This window comes from Corvus hawaiiensis, chromosome 20 (genome assembly GCF_020740725.1).
Source record: "Corvus hawaiiensis isolate bCorHaw1 chromosome 20, bCorHaw1.pri.cur, whole genome shotgun sequence".
NCBI lineage: Eukaryota > Metazoa > Chordata > Aves > Passeriformes > Corvidae > Corvus > Corvus hawaiiensis.
In genome coordinates, this window is record NC_063232.1 from 1125403 (window position 1) to 1150775 (window position 25373).

The following is a 25373-nucleotide window of genomic DNA, read 5'->3' on the forward strand; positions in this document are numbered from 1 at the left end:
AACATGGATTTCGGAAGGTCTCTGGCAGGGCTCTGTGTTCCTGCACACGCTCAGCCTAGGTAGGCTGAGCTCATGCATAAAAGAAGCTTGTGCCCTTCAAAGAAAGTCATTCCTTTTTCCACCAGACACTGTTCAATGGAGTAGCAGCTGCAACTCAGAGCAACACTTGGAGACAACAACTTCCATGCATTTTCTGGAGCATTTGAATTAATTTTGCAGGGGTCCCCTGTCTCCTTTGTGCTCAGTGTTCCCACATATTGACCATGAGTTTTGTCTACCCCATCACCAAATTTTAAAATGAAAAGACACTTCCATAGCCTGGACAGGAGCTGGGTGGAAGCAGTGGTGTGAAAGTGGTTTGGTTGCTGGTTTGAGTTCTGCTTCCGTGAACAGGAGAGTCTTGCTCTAAAGGAGGTGATGCAGTCAAAACTTGGATTTTTGGTCTAGCAACAGGGGATAATTCAAGGGATTGATCATTGCTAGTAAACCAACTGCTGGGTGCCCAGTGCAGGATGAGGATGGCACCTAATGGGAGTGTTGGATAGGTCAGCATGGCCATCATTTGGCCTGATGAAGGATCCACGTGGGTGTGGCGTTAAGCACCATTGATATTCAGCCAGGCAACGTCCCCCGAGGATCAGGCTTCAAGTCGTTTGAGCAGAGCTGGGCACTGCAGCAGTAAATGAAGAGGAAAATTGAAGTAATGTTGTATTATAAATTTATGATTTCATCTGCCTGACTTCGAGAGTGCTGGCGGTGCCAGCAGAGCCCCCGGGCAGCTTGGCTGGTGCCGTGGCCATCAGGCACAGCCAGGTTTGGCCAGGGACAGGAGGGCTGCAGCAGGCATGCCCTGGGGCCAGAGGCAGGGCCATTTCAAGGCAGGCAGCAGAAGAGGTGGTATCCAAACCACTGTGGGCAGCTGCCATCCCCCCACTGTGCCAATCCAGCTGGGGCCACAGGTACCACACCTGCAGAGCTCAGGTGCTGCCCAGCATGTCAGTCCCTGTGCCCTGACAGTTGTGAGCCGACAGATCTGCTTCAGAATTGCCTGAATCAGAATAAACTGAATTCTTCCTCTTGGCAAGGAGAGAGGGGCTGCGGTTGGACGCCGCAGAGCGATTTTTCAGTGGTGTTAATGGCACTATGTACTTAGCAAACAATCCATTTATCAATAGTGTTGTTAAAAAAAAAAGGAAAGGAAAAAAAGGTTTGTAAAGCTTAACTCTGAAAGATCTGATTTAATGACAGAGGTGATTAATTTCTAAGGGAATCCAGCTGTTGAGCTGTGAAAGGAGGGCTAAAGCAGTGTGTACATATCACTGAGCGCCACGTGCTGTCCGGGCGTCATAGGGCTGCCTTTGCCTGGCACTGCTTAATCCCATAATCAGAATTCATCCAAGCATTTTTATCTTCCAGTTTTAGATTATGATTAATAGTGCGCTGTACGTATATATAAATCTGATCGGAAATGGAGGGACTTGCTGCAGCAGGAAAAGAGCTGGCTGATGGATGGGTGTATTAAAGGATAAATAAAAGCAGGGATAGGAGCCCCCCAGAAGAGCCATTCGGCTGCTGAGCATGTGCCCGGGCTCCAGCCCAGCTGCTGCCAAGATTTCCACTGACTTCAGACAGCGGGAGAAAACTTTTCCTGATGGTTTCTTGGTCTGGAGAGGCCTGGGGTGACTCTGAGGCTCAGTGGGGACATTCTGCGGCATTTAGTGCACTGGAATTGCACGGGGTGGTGCCTGTTTTTAAGAAAACTGAGCGAGGAAAGGTTGAGAATCAATGCGAGGTTAGAATTTTAGGAAACCCTCTGAGTGTACAGGACACCTCGGGACATTGGCCATGTGGGTCAGAGCAAATAGCCACTGTGGGACCAGAGAGAATGGCTGTGCTCTGTAAGGGTGGGGAGGTTAAAACACGGGGTGTCACAGTGTGCGACCCCGTGGCTGCTGCCAGCCCACGCATGGCCAGGGACCAGTGGGACATCCAGCACATGCAGACAAGAGAGTGAGGCCCCCTGCCCAGCCTGGCTGGTCCTGGCACACAGGCACCGTGTGGCACAGGGAGACTTCACCCGAGGCTGGTACCAGTGCCCATCAGCACCCTCGCTCCGGGCCCTGCTCCCTCATATTCCAGCTGCTTGTTCCAGCCAGCAGAGTTGCCACTCTGTGCCTTCACTGAGGTGGTTTTATTCACAGAATGCTCTCAAGTGGGTTTTTCTCCTCATAACCCTCCCAAAGCAGCCCGAGGTCGGCTGCGCCGCTGCTCTGCCTCAGAAAGGGCCTTCGGAAGCACCTCACACAGCTTCCTTTTACTTTCCTGAAAAATTAAAAGCTCTTTGACTCCCTGGCTCGTCGCTGCTGTTGCCTCCAACTCTTTGATGTGTTAACTGTTGTCCTTCACACTCCCGGGATAAAGAATTACTACTACCTTAATCTCCAACTGTCAATAGCTCTGAAGCAAAGTACATTCATTGTAAGCTCTCCAAATGTCAGAGCAAACCCGTGTTATGTGTTTAGCCTTAGCATTTGGCATTTACTCTTCCAGCTAACAAGTATGCACAGTCCTTGGGCTCCAGACACCAAAGTGCATGTTAATTACCAGAGTGACAGGGCTCCTGCTCGGAGCTGGGCCAGCGCCGGCAGCTCGAGATGTTTCTATCCAGGATAATGATGAAACCTCTCTGCAGTTTGGCATGAGCAGAATAAATCTGATTTTTTAATACCTTCTGTAAAATTAGGTCTCACCCATTCTCCCTGTCACTGTGCATTGTATTAAAAAACAAAAAAAAAAAACCCCTTCAGAAAAACCCTTCATTAATCCTCAAACTTCTCTCTCTTGTTGTTGTTTTTTTTTTTTTTTTACATTTCTGTGATCAAGGTTACCCGAATTTTGTTGCAACATATGGCCGAGGATATCCTGGATTTGCCCCAAGTTACAGTTATCAGTTCCCAGGTACGTACATTTCATTTGCAGATTTGCTTTATTTCCCCTCTTTCCTTCTTTTTTTTGGGGTTTTTTCTTGTTTGTTTGTTTTTTGTTTTTTTCCTTTTTTTTTAAGTCCGTAGCTGCAAGCTGAGACAGGCAGGTCTGCAGGGAGCACCTCACACAACAGCAATTTTTTTTTTTTTTTTTTTTTTTTTACTATTTTAAAATAGACATTTATAGCGACATACTTTCAATACATTTTTCCTAATGTATAAATTGGTACTGGTTATTTGAAAACAAAACTTCTTAAATTAAAACATAAAAGCAAGAGAGATCACTGAAGAGCTGTTACCCTCCCTTTGATGGGTTTTTCCTTTCATAGATATTGTAGAGCTACACACAGACACGCACACGCACACAGGGACCCGCACACACCTTCCCGTGCTGGCCTGTGGTAAGTGAACGTTCACTTTTGGAGTGCGGAGTCCGACCTCGCCGTGTTCCGTGCCGGGCTCGGGGGCTCCTCCCCAGGAGCAGCGAGCAGCCGTGGGGTGATGCTGTGCTTTGGCGTTGGTTCGCTTCCCCCTGCCCTCGGCGGAGCTGCCGCGCTGGGCCGGGACTGGGGCGCTCGGCGGGCTCGGGGGTGAACGGATCGTAGAACCACAGAATAGGATGGTTTGGGCTGGAAGGGGCCTTCAAAGGTCCAACCCCCTGCAGTGAGCAGGGGTGCCTTCCACTAGATCAGGTTGCTGAGAGCCCCGTCCAACCTGACCTTGAACATTTCCGGGGATGGGGCATCCAACAAAGCCCATCCAAAGCCTTTGCCCTTTCCAGCGTGTTCCGCAGTGGGACTGGCATCACACAGGACAGGGAGTTTTCTTTCATTCCGGGTTTTTCCCAAGCAGCTGGAACAAGCCAAGCAGCACTGCTGTGTTTGTGGCTGAAGCCCCACCTGGCCACCATGGTTAGGAGACTCCTGAATTCCTGAGCAGCCTTGTCACAAGGGTCACGCACTCCTCAGGGCTCACAGCACAGGGGTGGGAGCTTGGGGTAACGGGGACACCCAGTGAACCCCCCTGCAGTGAGCAGGGAGGGGCAGGAGGAAAACCAGCACCTCACAGGAAGGTTCTCTAGGATGGGTGAGGATGTGAACAGACGCTTAGCTCCACCTGCAGCGCACTGGGGCAAATGTGGAGCCTTGTGTTCAGTCCTAGGTCATTAGGATGACACTCTGCTTTGGGAAAATACGGATTGTTGTCACCTGTAGCATGCACAGTGTCCTTGTGATGGGGTTATTGTGCAGCTGGTTTTTGCAGGATCAATAACACCGAGGGGAACAGCACTGTGAGGGTTTGTGTATTTGAAGTCACAAATGCCAGGGCTCTACCGAAAGCTGAGCCACCTCTTCCCACCAGTGCTACATCTTCCCACCTGGACCAGGCCAAGTCTGAAACAACTGGGGCGTCAGGCAGACAGCAGAGCTGCCAGGGTGACACGGTGCTGGTGGGGACAAGGCAGCTGCCCCAGGTCCAGGTGACACCACCTCTGGTTCTGCTGGAACCAGTGGGAGAGTGTGGTCTGGCAGGATTGCAGCCAGGAGCTGGAGGTGAGGAGGAGGCTTCAGCAAGTGTTTGTGTGTTGTCTCACACTCTGACTCCTCACGATTCTGTGTGCCAGCTGATTGTATGAAGGCACTGAAGAAGAGACACCTTTGATAGGTTTAATGATGGAAATCAGCAGAGCTTAGATGAGTTTAATTATAAACATGTCGAAAGTGAATGTGTCTGCTTGCTGACAGAAAAGGCACCCTTTGACTTGACCCCTTCTTAGATGTATTTTTATTAAGGGCCTATTTTTATCAAAGCAGGACTTCCAGTTACTGCCTGGTTATTTTCAGTCTCCTGCAGAGCTTGAATATGGAAAAAGAATCCATGTGGAAAGCTGTGGGCCATGGTGGGGCCCAGGGGAGCCAGGAAGCACCAGGAGATGCTCAGGGTCCTGTCTCACCTTGTTGAGTTCCCCTGCCCCAAAGCTCTGCCCCTGCTCTCCTCCTGCTCGGATCAATTATTCCTTAGCAGCAATCAGAACCTTTCCAGAGTTGTTGGGAGTTTCTCAGGTGATTTGGGGGTCTGATCTCCAGAATCACAACCCGGCGGAGCGTGCGGGGTGGGGAGCGTCCTGGCCGGAGGCGTGGTGTGAGGAATGGTCCAGTAGCAGGATGGGGTGCCCCCCTCGCTGGAGCAGGTGTTTGGGGCAGGGAGCCCAGGGCCACAGAGCACAGCTCAGTGCCAGGGAGCCTTTCCAGGAGTAGGGCAGGACTCAAGGACAGGGATGTGCCAGCCCTTCCTTTCGTGCATTTTGGCACTTGCAGAAGTTCAGTGGGGCCTGTGGTAGGGCTTGGAGTGTGAGACAGGCACTTGCAAACTGGTGGAAGGGAATCTGAAATGTGCTTTTTTAGTAAGTTGTCAGGTTTAAAGTCTCAGTGTCATGATTTGGAGGGAGAAGTACTCGGCTGTTTCTGCAGGAGCATCCCGGGTCTGAGAGCTTCCTCTGCCTCCCTCCCTGAAGGCGCTGGTGGTGCAGCCTCAGTACAGACACACAGAGGATGTTCAGTCACGCTCTGGGCTGCTCTCAGGAGCTCTGGCAGCGTTTGTCACAGCCCAGTCGTGTCCTGCACCTGCCCATGCTCCATCCACCGGCTGGGCGGGGTGGCCGGGCCGGGGTCACCCCACAGGGCTGTCACAGGCACTGTCCCTGTGCAGGTTGTGCTGCCCAGTTACTATTTCAGTAAATTAAAGCCAGAAAAAGGAATTCCCTTCTGACTGAACTGTCCTGACGGTATTTCCTGTTTTCCAAGTGAAACGAGGTACAAATGCCATGAGGCACCTGTTTGCATTCCCATTCCCGTGTCCGTGTCAGAGCTGTGGGCAGGGTCCCCTCACGGGCTGTCCCATGTCCTCTCCCACATCCTCTCCCACATCTCCACCATTTCCTATGGCATGGGACAGCCCCTGGCTCCAGGGGCAAGACACGCAACCCTTTGGCGACTGCTCTATCTTCTCCCATCCCGTGATTCCTCCCAGCCCTTCCTCATGCAGTACATTGCCTCTTTTTTTTTATTTTAATTGCAATCACTCCCTTTCTGTGTCTCTTCTTTTTTTATTTTTTTTTTAATTTCTGGGACTTATCTTTTCAGTTTAATCTATTAATTTCTGTTCTTATTTCACTTTGCAGACTATTTGCCGATTTCACAAGACATAATTTTTATCAACTAGTTCTTAAAGATGCATAACAAATTAATCGGGGTTTACTACAGTGCTAATGAGAGAGAGACAGAGAAAGCCTGGGTGGTCCATGTTTAATATCAATGTCCACTGAAAAATTGCTGCTCTTACTGGCTGGTTTGATTGACTGGACTTTTTATTTTATTTTTATTTTTTTAAAGGCTCCATATCCTCACTGCTTTGAGTTTGCTTTTTATTTTTTTTTCTTATTTTTTTTCCTCTGCTTTGTTATGAGTTTTTAATGCCCACTTGGAATGTAACTCACAAGGATGGGGTCAGGGGCGTTCCGAAGGCATGACTTCTCACAAACTTTTTAGAAATCATTTTATCAACAAAGTAAGAAGGATGATTGGGTTGATTTGGTCTCACAAACAGCCCCAAAGAGAGTGATTGGCGCTTTTTAACGTGGTGACGTCCAGCAGTAGCACAAATCCCATCCAGGGTGGAGCGAGACGGGCGTCTCCTGTCCCTGGGCCCTTGGCAGCGCAGGGCTGAGTTACCCCAGCTGTGTGACCCTGTGGTGTCACAGGCCCACATGTGTCCCCTTCCTTCCCTTCCCTCTGGCCTGGGGGCTCTTTGGGAGCTGCCACCATCACACCAGGGCCGTGGCAAGATGCCACCAAGAGAGGGGCTCAGGCAGCTGCTGCCCCCCACAGCAATTCCTGCCCTGCTCCCAGAGCCAGTGGGGCTTGGAGCAGCCTGGGACAGTGGAAGGTGCCCATGGCAGGGGTGGAACTGGATGAGCTTTAAGGTCCCTTCCAACCCAAACCATTCTGGGTTTCTCTGATTCTTTGATCCCAACTCTGACCGGCGATGGTCCTGTACACTGCCTGCAGCTGCTTCTCCTTCCAAACTTTGCTTGCAAATCATGGGCAAATTTCCTAAATTCTGGCCAAGCTTTCCCTGCTTAAGCTGCATCGCGCCTCTTCATCTCCACCCAAATCGCAGGAGAGCTGCAAACCTCCATCCATTGGCTTTAACAAGACCAGATTCTGGACTTTCGGGTAGAAAACACACATTCTGTTTAAATTCTGCCGTTCTTGAAGTGTTTCTACCCACTTGATGATAAGTTTGTGAGAAGTATGTTGCATGCTTACAGTAGAACTGTAATGCATTTTAATGTTTGTTAATCCACTTGTTTAAAATGTCGGTGTCAAAGGCTCTACAATCCACGGCTGTGCTGTTCATTTCATTAAAGATGCTTGATGTAATACTTGGGTAGTTTTCTTTTGACTTCTCTGCAGGCAATAGCTTTTTTTAATCTGTATGGCTTCTTATTATTTTGTTTGGGTTTTTTTGCTATGAATTGCTTTGCTTTTGTGAACTTGTCTTAGTGTGCATGATTTGCAAACATTTCAGCTATTGTGAATTTTCTCATTTTTTGTAAATAGTCCATCTGTGCTTTTCTTTTTTTTTCTTTTTTTTTTCTTTTTTATGACTTTTTTCCTGTAAGTAACTGAGGTAGAAAATAATAATAAATTGTTTACAACGGATTTGCTGTGTTGCTGCTCTCTTAGCTTGCAGTTTTAATATTTTGGTTTGGATGCCCCAAATAACCAGTACCAATGACAGTTGAATAAAAGAATAAAACAACCATCACTCAGAGCGTGTGACCCGCTGTTTGAAGAACCTGCAGAGGAACAGTTACATACGAGGTGTGTTTACAGCAAAAATTACACCCAAAAAAAGACAAAATGCTCTCGTAACTGGGGGGAGAGGAAATTGCAGCATCCCCACTGGTCCTCCAGCACTGTGGCAGGATGTTCCTGCACTGTCTTTATCCCAGCTATATTTTCTCCCATCATCACCTGAGTGTTTGGGGGTTGTCGAAGTTCCATAGAAGCCTTCAGGTCAGAAATTTAAATTATTTATTTTAATTAAGGGTTTGTTTGCTTGTATGTTTGTTAAAGCTTATTAAAACTTTTGTATATGGTGAGAGGTGAGAAAAACAAATATTTTCATAAACTTTGCAGAGCTCAGGGAAATATATTTGCTTATTAATACTGGTGCTGCAAAGGCCATGAGCTCAGCCTTGGGTCATGCTCCTGCAGTGCCTGGGGCAGTGGAAATGCAACACAAGATGGTTCAAAGTCTCAGACTGGTGGGGTTTGTTTGTTACTATGAGAGCATTTAAACCAACCTTCTGTTGAGCTTAATTCAGTTTCTCTCCTGATGCCAGTCCCACAGTGTTCACTCATCAGTGCTGGGCAGGGAGGTATCCTGTGTAAAGTTACGTGTGGTGCTCACCTAGGAGGTAATAACTAGAAAATAGGTGTTTTCCAGGTTAGGAAAAGGAACTGGTGCGAAAGACAAGGGGAATTACTATGTCATGCTTAAGGCTTCTTTGTCATAGTGTCTTGACAGGAGGAGAGGGAAGGAGATTCCCGTGTCTGGGGTTTAGGACACCCCAAAGCAAATTCTGTTGCTCAGGTTCCCCCTTGATTAATAACCTCGAAGGGGGGTGCAGTGGGGATGGGAGGAAAAGGGTGTGGTTGCAGCATCCCAAAAAGCCAACCATTCCCTCTGTCCCTTGTGCATTGGTGTGAAACACCCAGCCCTGGGGCGTGTGGTGCTTTATCGACCCCAAGCCACATTTCCCTGTATTCGAGCACCCAACTTCCTACTCTGCTGAGGTAAAGTGATTCTAAAGTGCTGCCTACACATGGCTTCTGTACCCACAGGGAGAGATGAAGTCTGTATTAATAGGGGTCAGCTCTGTAAAACACTCTTCGAGCACTGTTACACAGGTGTAGGGCTTGTAGAACATTTACTAATGGGAGCAAAGTTTGTCTGGTCGTGATACTGGAATGATCAAACGTAACACTCAGAAAAGGAGAACCTGGTGGCAGCTGCAAAATAGAAGGAGGAAATGTGAAACCTGTTTTAAATTGTTCAGTTAGTTAAGCCTTGTAACAGCAAGAGATGTGGAACGAAGCTGGAGATGTTTCTGACTCCTTTGTCTAACCCTCTCTTAACTGCTTAAATCTGCTCTGCTCTCCCCTGTGCTGCATGCCTTGTTTTCACCTAAACACATCACTGCATCTGCATGGCATCACTGGTTTACAGAGTGCATTTGGAATCTGTTGGAACCACCTGAGTTACCCCTTCCCACCTCTCCGTTTCAGCCTCCATTCCTGAGAACAGGCTATAGACTGGACCTGGTTTAAAATTAAGGTTTTGGGTGTTCTTTTGCTGACGAGGGATCGTTCCCATTACAGGCGCATCCCTGGAGGGAGGAGCAGCTGGAACTGTAGACAGCAAACTGAGAAATTAATATAGCAGAGCCCATAAATCTCCACTCAGAAGGTTCTCCTTCAAGTTCTGCTTAGATGATTGTATTTTGATGCAGGAAAAAATGGTCTCTAGAGCTGTTCTCTGAGTCTGAGCAGAACTGAAGCACCTTTGCCTCTTAGGCACAGTTTTTCTGAGAAAAGCTGCAGTTTTTTGATGTTGCAGAGAATTGTGTAAAAGGCCTTTCTCACCTTCTATTTCCCCCTACCCCTTAAAGTAATCCTGTTACGAGATTTAATGTGAGATTTTCCAGAGAGAAGCTGTTGGTCTGTATTGATGGTCCAGTGCCCAGCACTGTCAATGGCAGCAGAGTGTGGCCGGTGAAAATGGAGCCTGTCCCCCTTTTCCTGCCCCATCCCCTCAGTGTGAGGCTGCTCTGGAGGTTTCCCTGAATACCATGTCTGGCTGAGGCCCAAAACTGCCCAGGTCCTTCATAAGATTTTTCTCCACTTACAACTTGAATAACTGAGAAATAAGAACATCTTGAACATTGAACACTGATCGTCCTGTTCTCGGCTGCTCACTGATCTGTGCCTGCAGTTTGAGGCTTTAAAACTTGAGGTTCATTGCTCTGAAAATGAGTGATCCTGAAGGGGCAGAGAGGAGAGAAAAGGAAGAGACCTCCAAACCTGCTGGTGTCTGTAGAGCTCTTTGTGTTTTGGGGTGATGCTGCAGCTCCAGAATGATGGTTTCAGCTTTGAACAGGCCACAGCTGCAGTGACCGGGAGGGTTAATGAGAGCAATTACTCACAAAAGTAAAGAGGCGTAACACAAACACCCGTGTGTGGAGGAAAACATGGATAACCCTGCAGAAGGAGGAACACAGTCTGGTAATGCACATCCTGCTGTAAGGAATTCTCCGTGTCCGAGCCAGCCAGAGCATGACAGCTCCCTTGCGTTCCTGCCTTGTGCCTCAGTAGAGACAATTTTTGACTAAAGCTGTTAAAAATTGAAGCTGAGGTTACAAAGAACTTGACAAGATTGGTCTCCTTATAGCACAAAAACATTCAAATGTGAATGTTTTAGTAGTCGGGTTTCCAGCTGGCCATTGAGGAGCTTCCGCATCCTGCCTTGTCCAGGTGCAGTGATCGTAGTTGCTGCAGCAATGCCTTGAAGATTTCTGGGCTCAGCATCCCAATCCTCCCCTCCGACCTCTTTCATAGTATGGGTTATGGAATGCCCAGTGAGGCACGGGGAAAGTCCCTGTCTGCCAGCGATGGCTGTGCTGGTTGAGCTGCACATGAGTGGTGAAGAGTTCCCCACCCTCTGATAACCTTGTCCTGTGATTTACTGCCTTCTCTTTTATGAAGTTGCCTCTTTGTGTTGAATTTTTCCAGCTTCAGCCTCCAGACACGAGTTCTTTTTATGCCTTTGTTCATCATTAAGGACCTGTCTTTAAATAATACTTACCCAGATAGTTTAGATCATTCATAAAAATTGAGACAAGCAGCTTAACCAAATAGCTCATTTTCTTTACCATCAGAGCAGCAGAAATGAGGCTTGAAGCAAATCAGTGCCACGTTGCTGAACTCCAAATAGGTGCCTTAATGTGGTTCCATCTAACCTGCCCTTGTTCATCCAGCAGCAGGGGACTGAAATGCAGAAATTCAGAGCTGTTGTGCTGCGAGGCAGCGTGGGGCCAGTGAGCACCTGGGTATTCCTGCCCCTGCAGCCATCATTTCCTTTATACTTAACTTGTTGATTAAAAATCTGTGGTAAATGTTTGGCTTTGGCCTTTAAAATAAGTTGTAGCAAGTCCAAAGGAGGCCACCAAGATGATGAGAGGGATGGAGCACCTCTCCTACAAGGAAGGGCTGAGAGAATTGGAATTGTTCATCCTGGAGAAGACTTCAGGGGAGCCTACAGGAAAGATGGAGAGAGACTGTTTACAAGAGCCTGGAGAGACAGGACAAGGAGGAATGGCTTCAAAGTGCCTCAGGGCAGGGTTAGATGGGATACTGGGAAGAAATTCTTACCTGTGAGGGTGGCAAGGACCTCGCAAAGGTTGCCCAGAGAAGCTGTGGCTGCCCCATCCCTGGAAGTGTCCAAGGCTGGGTTGGTGTAGTGGAGCAACCTGGGATAGTGGAAGGTGTCCCTGCCCATGGCAGGGGGTGGAATGAGATGGTTTTTAAGGTCCCTTTAACCCAAACCATTCTGTGACTCTCGTTCTATGAAATTCTTTTATGGAAGCAATCAATTCGTGTTAAACAGAACCATTTGCTTTTAGGAAATGGTGTGGTTGAGATTCTCTTTCATCCATTCACTTGATTCTCTCATAATTCTCTGGGTTTCACCAGTTGCTAATTAGGGACGTTACCAGTTACATACTGGGCCTGAGTGTTGGATGGTGGGGGTTTCCATAGGGCACATTTGAGAAGTGGAGCCCTGAAGCTGCTGTAGGGTAGGAGCAGGTTTTAAGTAGAGTAAATAACCTAAATCAGCTGCCAGCTTTTGCTTCTTGGCTTGTGGTTTTTTGAATAAATAGGGTTTTTTTAGAACAAACTGTTTGCCTTTGAGAAGTTTCCCAGTTTTCAGTATAGTGAAATAACTGCAAAAGGGTTATTGCACTTGAAATGCCCCAGAATGATAATTTGGAGACAGACAAGGCTTTGTCTCGCTGATGCATAAAGTAATTACTGGGCAGAAATGCACCATTCTCATCCTAAAACCCACGGCCTGAGAGTCCCAACAGCTGAAAAATGGGTCATTTACTGTATATAAAGTGGAAGTACCAAATTTTAAATTAACTATATTTGGGATTTATTGTTCTGTTGGAATTCCACAATGGGAATATTTGCTCATCATAACATCCATCTGCAAACAGACATTGGGGGGCATGGGACAGACCTTGCACGTGTGGCTGGGCCCTGGATGATGCAGAGGCTGTGGGATGAGGGTCCGTGATGCATGGTGGGTTCTGGCTGAAATTCCCTAATTTGCTGAAATAGATTTTAACAAGGTTGATGTAACACAGTGGAAAAAGACAAAGGGAAGCACTTAAGGGGCTGTTGCAACAGAGGACTCGGAGCAGGCTTGTAGATGCTGAAAGTGTTACCAGAATTGATCAAAACCGTAGGGAAGTACTGCCCTGTTTCCCTGGAGATCTGCCCTGCTGTGCTGGGTCCTGTTCATCAGCTGTGGTGTGGATGGCACTATCCCACCTCCTCACAGACAAACCAGGGTCACTAGTGGGAAACACAGGACATTCCAAGCAGGGCTTGTTGCTGCCCCACATTCCTGTGGACTTTGAGAAAGCTTTCATAGAGTCTGCAATCAAATCCCGAGGAGTTAATTGCTACTAAACCGTGGTAATGAGTTGTGAATGATTTGGTAGAATCCCGATCTTTGATGAGTTCTAGGGAACATTTGATTTCTGTGGGTGTTATGTTCTTCTCTAAATATTCAGCACTGAGTTGTTCTTTTAAAGCTTGGAGTAGTAGCAGGTTTTGTTCTTTCTTATTTGTGTTTCCTTATAGAAAGGGTGGGGGAGTGTGAGACAGAGAGCCTGGAAGATGAAGGTTTTAAACATAAAGGGATTGTTTTGGGATGGAGCTTTCCCTTGTGTGTGCTCACCATTAAAGACGACATTTTTGCCCGGTAAATTGGACCCACGCCTGCCTGCCTTCAAAAAAAACCTACCAGGCTCTTCTGCTTCATGGTTTTGAGTCTCTGATACTTTTGAAATGAAGCCTAAAGATCCTCCAAAGAGGATAACACTGCCTAATGGAAAGAATAATGCAAGCGAGAACCCATCTGAAATGACAGCTGTGAGCCTGGCGCAGATTTTCGGGCTGATCAAAGCTGCTGGGAACGCCGCTTGAAAAGGGGGGATCAGCTCCTGGGAACGCCGCTTGAAAAGGGGGGATCAGCTCTGGGAACGCCGCTGGAAAAGGGGGGATCAGCTCCTGGGAACGCCTCTGGAAAAGGGGGGATCAGCTCTGGGAACGCCGCTGGAAAAGGGGGGATCAGCTCTGGGAACGCCGCTGGAAAAGGGGGGATCAGCTCCCTGGCTCCTCTCCCTGCTCAGCCTGCACATGAATTCATATTCCAGCCTTTGCACTTCATTCCTGGGAGATGAAGTGACCCTCCTGGAAGGCCGGGGTTCAGGTCAGCTTGCTGGGGAGCACCAGGGGTGTAAGAGGTGAAGTGTTGGGGTGTGAAGGAGCTCTGAGCTCGATCCCCTCAGCACAAGGACCCCCAAACACCCTGCACAGACCAGTCTGCAGCTCACGTGTGAGCACTGCAAACACCCCGTGAACACAGCCCAAAGGGGTTGCTTCTTAGTTGCAGTTTCCTGATGGCTTTTATTTAATTCTCCATGCCTGTTCTATGATTTTGGCTATTTTCTGAAGTCAGGTGGTGATTCGAGCATCTTGGCTTCCATTTTCTTATTTTAAATCCCTTTGCTCATTGCTGAGGTCTGAACATGCGACCTCAGGTGCCCAAGTGCTTTGGCCATTAAACAGAGGAAATCCTTTGCATGATATTTTTTTATGTAAGAATTAATTTCATGATCTTTGTGCCCTTTTTTTGGGTTGATTCTTATTGTCTGACTGGTTGTAGAGGATAGGGTTGTGTGTGCTTTGGGGATGCAAGGTATTTGGGGTCTTCAAAGGCTGATCAGAGCAAGACTGAAGGAGTCAGTGACTTCTCTTAGAGCCGGAGCTGCAGGAAGAGGGTCCTGGCATCAGGAAGGGGGACAAATGGTTCTTGTGTTATTCCCTTGTGGTTGCCTTGTAGCCAGACCCAGGCTGGAGGGCAGGAGAACTCAGTGATTTAAGAAGAAATGATCCCACCAGAGCAGGAGATGGAGCAGGGCAGAGACCTGGTGAGCCCCTGGAGCCCATGTGAAGCCTGGCCCTGCTCAAGCAGCGTCGCGCTCGCCAGATTTGTTCACAAAGCCCCTGGAAAATCTGCTAAATCCTGTGTTCCCACTTCAATACCCAGAGCAAGACAGCAGGGCTGTGTGCTCCAGCCCAAACCTGCTGCTCCAGGGCTGTGCCATCCTGGGATCCCCCTTCTCCCAAACTCACCTGTGCATTGGAGAGACACCAGCCACGGACTAAATGTGGGACCTCAGGGCAAAGAATTTAACACGGATCTGTCCATCTTCCCTTGCTGCTTCACTATTTAAAGTGAAACTATTGATGCAGGAAGCAGGAAAATTTATCTGTGAAAAATTGCACTTGGAACAGGGGTTTTGGCTCATTCCGAGCAATGAGAGAGCATGAAATTGCTGTGAATCCTCAGGGCTTTCCTGGACAGTGTGTGAGCCCAGTGCAAAACGTTTATTGTAAAATACCTTCTAATTGCAGTGCCTGAAGTGGGCACTGCTGGCCTTTGGAATGGCTCTGGGAGCTTGTTTCCTCTGGGCAGCTGGGAGCAGCGGGCACACAAAGCACGGGGATCTTTTGTGCTTAAACAAACACCAGGAATGAATTGATCTCTCCCTCCGCTCTTTTGATTTTCCAGGTGACTTCAGAGGGCTCGGAGAGAGTGGGGCTGATGCAGGCCATGCTCCTGCTTGTCCAGGGTGGGATCCAGAGATGCTGCCATCAATGCTTCCATTGGTTTCAAGGCACTCTTGTCCAGGCACCCATTTGTGGCACCCAGTTACCTCCAAGCTGCTTCTTAAAAATGAATTGGGAGCCTGAGAGCCCCTTAGCAGCAGGTGCAGGGATTAAAGGGCCTGCTGGCACCCTACAGCAGCAGTCTCCAAAGCCACTGCCATCTCCTGGAGATGCCTGCACTTCCCAGGCATTGCTGAGGGGAAACAGTGGCACTGGACCATTGTTATCACGCTGCTGGCTACAAGTTCTCCTTGTCCCCTGCTCCAGCTCTCGGAGGCGTTCCCGGTGCCCTGTGCTGGGAGCCCCATCAGGCAGAGTGGGATGGTGTCAGATGCCCATCACTGCTGAGGGGGTCAGGAGCAGAGAGCCACAGAGGTACCACAGAGATGCTGGCACAGTGGTGGGAGGTCACACAGCATTAGTGGCTCGACAGCAGTGACAGGGGAGCTGTTCCCAGCTGAGCGAGCCGATGGACGGGGGGCCTGGCAAAGAGCATTTTAGCAGGGGATCGATGGCTTTCAGTAGGTCGGATTGATTTGGGGATCCTTCAGTGATGGAGCCATCCTGTGAGTGTATCAGTGAGCAGGGCTTTGCCAATGTTAATAATCAATCCCTGTTTCCATCTCCCGCTCCTGGAGCCTGTGCTGCGGCTGCTCCGCCTGCGGCCCCTGCGGCGTTCCCGCACAGAGCGCGAGCAGCGATCACACTTGAGCTGTTTGGAGTGCCATGTCGCAGGGATGCTTTTATCTCAGAATTGGGATAAAAGCTTCCTTCGGGGGCGGAGGGATTAATTTTTCACACATCTGTCCACTGGAATGCAATAACGGAGCCTTTGTTTGGGCTCTTACCATGGAGCGCCTTCTCCACCCTTGTTATTTCACTCTTCTTTTGCATGGCAAAACTTTTTGTCCTGCATTTCAAATAGATCCTGAGCGTCCCGGGCAGCTGAACAAGAGAAACAAACTTTCCAGCCCTGTTTTTTGTGCTGTTCTCAGGGGATGCTTGGTGATTTGAAGGGTATTTGATTGGTTTTGGCAGAGGCATTTTATTCCATGGAAAGTCCACAGCTCCTCCGATCCCGTATGGATGGTTTAGAGAGCCCCTGGAGCCTCCAAATGAGAGATCTGCGGGTGGCCAGCTGGTCGTGGAGGTGCCATGGGAACGCTGAGGACACTGCTCTTGGACCGGGTGCCGTGGTGGGCAGGGAGCAGAGCGGGAGGGACGGGGGCTGGTGCCAGCTCTGCTCCTGCCTGAGCCGCAGGGGGAGGGCTCGGAGCTTGGCCCAGCCGTGGCTCTGCATGAAAATGAAGCCCCAAAGCCTCAGCCCTTGTCCTGCAGATGCTTTCCTTGCTCTTTGGAGGTTGATTTGACTCTTAACACTAAAGTCTTCTCACTCCAGCCCTAGTCACATGTCGGGGGACCCACCCAGGGTTGATGGCTCCGTCACCAGCAAGAGGGAATTTAACGCTCGGGTTTAACTCTGGTTACAGCAGCCCCCAGTCTGGATGTGCTTCCCCCCCATCCCACTCCACAGAGCCTGTAGTAGTTACCAGCAGACAGGTTCACCAGGAGGACCAGGGCTGGCTTTGCAGTGCTGGGCTCTGTGCACAGGGAGCGCCAGCCTGGGGATCCTCTGCATACATTTCACCTGTGCTATTTTTTTTTTCCCCCAACAGCCCTATTACCATATTTAAATGCAAGTATGTCTTTTTTTGATTGATGTTTTAAGTAGCTTCAAGTCACTCTAGCCTAGTTCTCTGCTCCTTGCCCTGGTAGCTGAGCTGTAGCTGCGCCATAGTGCTGCAGGTAGTGGGCTGTAGCGTGCTGGGCTCGCACTCTCGCTCTCAGGCTCACTCTTCTCTTTCTCAGTGCCTCAGTTGTTCTCCTGTGGTTCTTCAGCCTTGCAAAGCAGCTGTGATCATGGTCCTGGTGCCCGCTCAAGGGCCAGGTTCCGTCGTGGTGCCCACCCCAGGCTTGTCCTGTTGGGTGGCAGGAGCAGTCAGAGCTCCCAGAGACCAGGAACCTCCCTGGAGTTGTTGACTTTGGGGTTTGGGGTTCTTGCTGATTGCCTGGACTTTGCCATTGCCCTCTTAAAATACGCATATTGAAAGTCAGAGTCTCTGGCAGATCTTCTGAATATTAATTAAGTAAAGACATTAAATCTGCAATCTTGCTGGCAGCATTCCATTCCTCTGCAAAGGCTCGGTTCCCTGGAGCAGGGGGGATGTCACAGAGCTCCTTGATCTGCGGCTGGTTTGCTTTCAAGAGCTTTTTCCTTTCTTTCTTTCTTTCTTTTTTAAACCACATTCCATTGAATTTTTTCTGCTTGATCCCAGCAAATTCGTGATCTTGACATGAGGACCTCCTCATATTTTCCATTACTGCTTTGTCTATAGACCAGCACATTATTATCACTTGCAAATAAGCCCAGAAGAGAATTCCCGGGTCGTTGGCGGAGCGGGCTGACCCCGTTCCTGCGGGAGTGTGGAGACACAAGCCAAGTGCTACAGGCTCTGCCTCCAGCCTGTCCTCCTTGGCTCCACGGCGTGCCATGGCCCGGAGCTCCATTCCTCCTGTGCCAAGGGGATTTGTGCTGGCAGGGACCACTGGCCGCGGGCAGCTGGCAAGGGCTCGGTTCGTCCCAAACACAGTGGCCGCTGGTGGCACGGAGAGCCAGGATGGCGAGCTCCGGAACCCTTTGCCCCGCAGAGACTCGCGGTACCCGCTGGCTTCTGTCTTTACCCTTCTCCTTTTCTCCACGGCCAGGTTTTCCGGCAGCGGCTTATGGACCAGTAGCAGCGGCAGCCGTGGCAGCAGCAAGAGGATCAGGTAGGGGGGCCCGTGGAAGAGCAAACCCTGAGAGTGCAGGGTCAGGTAAAAGCTCTGTCGGTATTCTGTGTGGCTGCAGCTCTCCATCATTTCTCTGATTTTCCTCACACTTATCCTGGGGACCTGAAAACAAATAATCAAAAAAAAAAAAAAAAAAAAAAAAAAAAAAAAAATTAGAGAAAAAATAAGTAATCAATCCAAACCCAAACTACAAGCAGAGGCCATGGGGGCTGGAGCACCTGCAGGAGATTGGCGTGAGAACTGCCAAAACCAGGGTAGATACTCCAATTTGTTTCTTTCTTTATTCCTTTATTGTGTTGGTTTCTTTATTTGTTTGGTTTAAATTCGAGGCTCTGAAAGACACCCCGAAAAAGATTAATTTGTGGTTTTGGAAAAAAAGTTTTGGTTGCTCACAGGAAGCTGGGGTTGGGTTGAGGCAGTGGCAGCAGCTCTGGGTGCTCCTGCGCGTGCCCAGAGCCACTGTCACCTCCTCCACCATGGCCAGCACGGGGCAGCCCCATGGTGAGGGACTGTGTCCCTTGGGATGGCATCACTCGTGCCCTCAGCACCAGCACATGGCTGACAGTTCACCATCCCTGCCTGCTCCAACCCCGCTGCTTCCATGGGGAACGACAAAGCTTTTCTTCTGTTCTTCTGAAAACTTCTCCTTTTTTTTTTCCCCTTAAGGGAAATAAATAAATAAATCATTGCCAATTGCCGTTACTGCCTTAGGTTTAAATTTTGCTGAACATGTGAATCAGCACTTTGCTCGGGTGAGAGAGTTCAGAGCAGCCCTCAGTGAGCCATGGGCTCGGCAGCCGCCCCGGCTCCCAACGCAGGCCGGGACGGAGCTGCTGCCGGGACGGAGCCGCTGCCAGCCCCGTGTCCTCCGTCCCGGCGTCTCCTCAGAGGACACGGGGCTGGCAGCACCTCCCAGCTCACTCATGGCCGAGCTGGGGGCTCTCGGTGGCTTTTCCGGCAGTGCCGGTGGGTTATTGAGCTCTCCCCGAAAAGCCCTGACTGCGTGAGGGAGTAGGAGGTGGGCGCAGGCCCAGGTGTGTCTCGAGCGAGAGCCTGATGCCATGGAGGCCAAAGAAAGACACCAGGAGAACTCCGTTCCATGCAAACTGGCACTGCTTGCAGGCTACAAAGGACTCTCTGTACCAGTTCCATCCTGTGGCATGTAGAGAGCGCCTAAGGGGTGACTTGCCAGCCTGGTTGTGGGGATCCCCCAACTCCCGGCTTCTCCTACTGCCCCGGCACGGAGGGGGAAAAACAAACCCAAAGAGGAAAAAAAAAAACCCAAACAAAACCCAAGATTGCTTTTGCATATGCTTCCAGGAAAACAGACCTCATTGTTTCTGCCTCTTCCTCATGTTTTGCCCTTCAGGTTTTGTTTTACGTGCAAACAGACCTGGTGAGTTGCCCCTTAGCAAGGCACAGAGGGTTTGGCTGGATTAACGTTGCTTCCCTGATTATTATTATTTTTTTTTTTTTTTTTTAATCGGAGTGCTTTTGGTGCCCATTACAACTGAACTGAGCATTGATCAATTCTGTGCCTGAAAATCATTTGTCTTTAATTTGAGTGTTTTTTGGTTTCTCTTTTGTTGGGTTTTCTGATTTGTTTTTTCGGTTTTTTTGTTTTTTGATTTGAACTTGCAATACGAAACTAAATCTAACCCTAAATTAACAACACCCTTTCTGGCAAGTTTAAAGAGCAGTATGGTGTTTGGAAATGTCTTTTCAAGCCTCAAAATTGCCTGCGTGCACAAAACTGGCAAAACTCCAAAACTGAATCCAAAGAGCCCCCGTCCCACCCCCAGCCCCGAGGTCTCAAGGAGGAAGGTGGGTTTGTCACCGGCCCCGCTCACATCCGCACCAAGCCGTGGTCTGGGAGCGGGGGAGTTTCTGTAGAGTCATCTCCATCCAAAGCTGGTTTCGGAAGAGACATCCTGGGTTTGCCACTCCATCAGCAACGGTAGTGAATTGTATCCAGGAGCAGTGGAGTCCGATCGATCTTGCGCTGCAGTGTACGGGCCCGATTCATTACAAGAAAAATGGCTGGGGTTTTTTTCCGTCTTTCCTTTTCAGTTGGGTTTTTGTTTTTCCTTCACAAATTCGCACAGCCCTCCTTCACGTGTGCCTGGTCCAAAGCACAGAGCACAGCATGGCTGGCCCTAACTGGTCCCTTTCTGCCAGGAAGTGGAAAGAGCTGGGAAACACCTGGGCAGGCATGTCCCACCACCGCCAGCTCACTGGGAGAGCTCTGCCCAGGGCTGCTGGAGCGGCCCCAGCACAGAGCAAACGTTGTTCAGGAGGTTCCTGGAAAGCATTGATGACAGTCCATGTCATCAATGTCCCCCATCACTGCTGCCTCTTCAGCAGCATTCCAGCCCCCACAGCTCACCCAAAATTGACCTTCTCTGTTCTCCGGCCCCATCCTGCCGGATCTTCCCCACCTTCCTGGCATCAGTGCCAGCACGGAGACTGAGCACCCGCAGAGAGCATCCACCTTCAGATGCGTGTCTTGGTCTCCCCAGGAAGCTGCAGCCCTCTCACTCCAAGCCCCTGGGCACTGACCACCTTGATTTGTCCCTGGGGTGACGTTCCTCCTCTTGGGACACCTGCATGTGTGCTGTGTCAGCAGAAGGAGCCCACCAGGGCAGGTACCTGCTCAGGGCCTCCTCCCTGCCCTCGCCCCTTCTTTTTCTATGGCAGCGTGTCACCAGCTGACCTTGCTAGATAAACAGGTTCTTCTGTGTCACAGCAGGTCTGTCCTACAACCAGCAGAAAGGGATGTGTCCCTGTCCTCGTGCTCAGTGCCACCATAAATTCATGTCCCGCGTCACTGCTCGCGTGCCGGCAGGGTGAGCACCGTGGAGCTGCTCGTAAATCACGTCCCCACTCGACATCCCAGTGATGAGGTGATAGCTGAGGTCCTTCCAGCAGACAGAGGTCTGGCCACATCCATTCGCTCTGGGTGGGACTGTGCTGCCGAATCCCTCCACTGGTTTTGACAACCTCACCCATTCTTGTATTTTTTTAATGAATTGGGACCTGAGCCATGGAAAACGAGCGAAGTTAAAAGTCTGAATGCTGCAAACTCCTCCTAGACAACTTCACTATCAGTGTCACGTTTCTTTTGAATCCACCTGACATATTTTACGTGTAAAACATTTTTGTCGTGTAAATGCTTTTTTTAAAATACAGTCATGGGGGGGCACATTTTTCTCTTGCATTTGACATGGGAGGGGTTCATCTGGCAGGAGAACGAGACGAGGAAAATTTGTCAGGAGAGGGTTTTCGTTCCTTCCTCTTTGGTTCATTGACAAGCCTGAGATTTTTCCAGTTCCCAATCTGTTGCTACCAGCTATTCCTCCCTGAGGACTGGAGACAAAACCCATAAGGCCACACTAATCCAGCCCTGTCCCAGCTCCCTCGGGCAGGCTTTGCCCGCCGAGCCGGCCGGCAGCACTCGGCGCAGTGGGACAGCACAGTGCCACGGCGCCAGGGGCTGCTCTCCACCCCACCCCCTGGCACATCTGGATTTTGGGCCCCAGTCCCGGCTTGCCAGTGCTGCCTTTGAGCCCTGTGCCCCAACAACCCCTTACTGGACTTTATACTTGCCAGCTATAACAAATCTCGTAACGTGAGCTACTGACCTTGATGGTGAGTGTGAGCAGTTATGTTTTGTTGTTTTCTCTCTTGCTTGGTTGGGGCTGCTGTGAGAGAGGGTGTCTCTGAGGCAAACTTTCCGGCCTCTCTTACACTCGGACGTGCACACCTCCTCTCAAACACTCTTCTGAGCGCTCTCAGCGGGAAGGTTTGTCCACACCTATTAATCCTCTCTCAGTGTCCAGCTTCTTGTTAGTAGCAGCTGGTTGCATGTTTTTTGCTTGTTCGGACGAAATGGTTCAAGAAACGACTCATATCAACTCTTGAGAAATGTCTCTATTTTTTTGTACACTTTCTTTCTTTTGATGTTTTATATTAATTTCCCTTACTTAAAAAACAAAACACCTGTCGTCCCGTAAAACATTTCACATCTCCCCTTGCCTGTTCTTAGAGTGTATGTATCTGTGGGACTGAACTAAATGCATGCACTGTAGTAGTCGTACTGGTAGCAGTAGATGTAGTTGTAGAACATGCATTGTCGAGTTGATATTACAGGCACCATCAACGTGAACGAGCGTGGCAGATAAAAGCAGAGCCTTGGTCTGATTGAAAGCGTAGGGATAACACAGCAGAGAGCTGCTGACGGCTTGGATCCATAGAGCCCTATTCGTTAAATCCCATTATCTGGAAGTTTAAATTGAAGCTGGCTATAGGCAACCTACACCCTCCGTACAACCTACACCCCACATGTGCTGTTATGCTGATAGTAAAACTGACATTATTTTTTTTTCAAATTAACCCCCCCCTCAGGAATTGAAATGCTGATTATACCTGCATTCTCTTCTTTTTATTTTGTATCCCAAAGAACTTAAAGATATTTTTCAAATCATTTTACAATCATGGTTTCTCCATCAGCCTGTTACTCGTCCATATTAGCCCATAGACTCATTTGTTGGCAGTCGTAGACCAGATGTGCCACACGCAAATCACTCCATTTGGGAATCCAAATAATTCCGTGTGTGCGAGGCGGCTCCCCGCAGCCTGTCCTGAGCCACCAAGCGATTGTTTGTAGGTCATAAACCTTAAATCTTATTATGCAACAGAAACTCTGAGCTAGTGATGGGTCGTACTCATTGCCATGTCACCCAGCTTAAGGGAACATTTTTAAATGAAGATTTAACATTTCATAAATATCAGCATGAGGAGTTCGAGGCAAGTTCATCCTCTCTGCCATGAGCCAGCAGTGGCTTTGCTTCTCCTGCCTGGGTTTCTGTGCTAAACTTGGAAAACGCAGATACGGCGCTGCAGTCAGTAAATCCAACAGATGGTAATTGAGATCCCGAATTAGGCTTTGGTTTATTTGTTTAGGTTGCTGCTTGTCAGAAAACATCCTGATGGGAGCAGAAAAGCTCCTGCATGGTGTGGTCACCCCTCCCCTCCTCCCCATGCCCTGGCCACCCCCAAAACCAGCTGTGCTGGGTGGGAGCATCTCCCTGCTCCTCTGGGCAGAGCCACACACTCATTAATGCACTTAAGGCAGCAAGGGCTTTCAAAGGAAATAAAATATCCAGAATGGGCTTTCCAGTGTAATTAAGAATTTTTATCTGCTCCTTACCTCTAATAGAACATTGAGTAAATCAAGCAAACAAGCGCTGGGGCTGACACGGTGCGAGGCCAGCTGAGCTGCCCCTGGTGCTGCCGGGGAGCTGAACATTCGTGTGTCAAGGCAGGGATAAGGTCCCCTTCGGATCTCGATCTTCCAGGGAAACGGGGGCCCCGCTGTTCTATGTGCCTATGAAGTGAGGAGTGTGTCTGAAAGCCAGCAGAGCGACAAACTGCATGGGGTCGAGGAAGCCGTGTCTGACACTTAAGGAAGGTGCTCCAAAATCTAATCTACTCATAGGTTAGCAAATTATGGCTATAAAAAGGGGGACAGTGATTGGTTTGTGTGTGCGGGGGAGAGGAGCTGCCATGGGCTCGTGGAGATGTCAGGAGGAGCGTTTCAAAGATCCGGCCATGAACCAATTTGGGATTTCTGCAGCCTGCTGGGAGGACTCCCTTGTGGCACGGTGGCTCTGGTGGAATTGCTCTCCCTTTTTTATTCTCCTCTATAAAAGTACATAAAATTTAATCCAGGCTATGTAATCTCAAAAACCAGAACCTAACAAGTGGACCACTTGGGAGCAGCAAGGGCTGGAATTTCTCACTCCACTGGAACTGCCAGTAATTATGTGACAGAGCCTGGCGGGTGATGCATTGGGAAATTAATGGCTGCATTGGATTTTATCCTTTGCTTATCTCCCTGGCAGAGGCAGCATGTGCTGGGGAGCACGGCAGGTGGCCAGGCAGGGACCCCACACCATGGGGGCTTTTGGGAGGGGTGGAAACAAGGAAAATCATCCTGGTTTAAACAGGAATTTCATCAGCCAGGCCCGGCACAGAGCAGCCCTGGGTGGTGAATGCACTCTGGAGGAGCCACTCTGCAGTCCCATGGGTGGTTTTGGCCTTGTTACTGACAATATTGGGAGCCTTACAGTTACTTGTCTGTCTACTACCCCAAATTATAAAAATAATAATAATGCAAGGGGGGTCTTCTCTGTTTAGTTCAGAAGTGCTGTGCTGCTCCAGGGTGGGAATCCCACAGGTCCTTTTCAGAGCACAGGCTCCAGGCAGGAGAAACTCTGTGTCTTGTTTTACTGTAGGATGCTACTTTTGGATCTTCCTTTATCCATGAGGGACTGAGCTTCTTCCTGCAGTGCCAGGGAGAAAATTCAGTAGATATGAAACAATTTGGTGCTGCTGCTGCTCGACCTTGGCCACAGCAGCCGGTGTTTGACAGAGCGCTGGGCTGAAGTCTATTGAGGTTAAAATACATCAGCTTTAATCAATAATTTTGTAATAGAAAATCTTGTGCACTTGATAAATCATCTCCAGTGCAATTAGTGACCACCTCTGAGCTGCAGTTGAAGTTAATCTGTAGCAAATTTAGCTGGTAACTTTTAATAGTCTTTTCCATCGGGAGAATTATTTTCCACGGGAAAATGCTCCTCAGAATGCTCATCCAGAGCTGTTTTATTTAGGAATAAATTCTTCTCTGTGAGGGTGGTGAGGCACAGGTTGCCCAGAGAAGCTGTGGCTGCCCCATCCCTGGAAGTGTCCAGGGGCTTGGAGCAGCCTGGGAGAGTGGAAGGTGTCCCTGCACATGGCAGGGGGTTGAAACAACTTTGGTACCCTCCAAAGCCCCACTACAGCCAATTATTCATGTTTTATTCCCTTTCTCCCAGCAGAAGCTGGAGGACAGAGCTGTTGGCTGTTGTAATTAGACTTTGCTCCCCACAAGATGCAGATGAGTTGTTGCAGAGTTTGAAGTGGGGTCTCAGCACGTGCTCTCCAGTGCATGAGATCTTCGAGCACAGGATGGTGTCCGATGCATTTTAGTCCCTAAACAGGTAAATACTGCCAGAGCTGAGGGTAACTTGCCTCTCCAGCAGCAGTTGCAGGCTGGTACTCGTTAGTGGAACAACTGCTAACTGTGAGGCGGCGCACATTGGACTGACACACTGCTTGTCAGTATTTTCATGCTGATTCTCTCCCCAAATGCTTTAAAAGTAAATACATAATTACAGTGGTGTTTTTTCTCCCTCTTTCCTTTCTGAAACAGAAAACTGCCAGAGGAGCAGAGTAGTTTTTCCTTGCAGCAGATGTTGGTGTGCATCTGGCTCTGTGTGAGCTCGAGAAGTGCAGTGGGTTAGAAGTTGCCAGAGAATGCAAAATGAGTCTGCAGGTATATAAACCTGAGCTTTTTAAAAATAATAAACTCACACAGCTAGGGCCTTTGTGAGCATTTCCTGAT

The 25373-nt window shown here is 49.2% G+C and overlaps 1 protein-coding gene across 16 annotated transcripts in view; it reads left to right on the forward strand.

Moving 5' to 3' along the window:
• The window catches only part of MSI2 (musashi RNA binding protein 2), a 213110-nt gene that overhangs the window by 169121 nt on the left and 18616 nt on the right, over positions 1 to 25373 (forward strand). For 5 of the 16 annotated variants that reach the window (XM_048324649.1, XM_048324651.1, XM_048324655.1 and 2 more), the window contains 3 exons: positions 2884 to 2958; positions 16753 to 16776; positions 17843 to 17950. In XM_048324649.1, coding sequence (XP_048180606.1) covers positions 2884 to 2958; positions 16753 to 16776; positions 17843 to 17950 — 207 coding nt within the window. Of the gene's footprint in view, positions 1 to 2883; positions 2959 to 6165; positions 6923 to 16752; positions 16777 to 17842; positions 17951 to 25373 lie in introns of those variants that run through there. The other 11 variants (XM_048324656.1, XM_048324660.1, XM_048324659.1 and 8 more) reach the window with 5 other exon arrangements.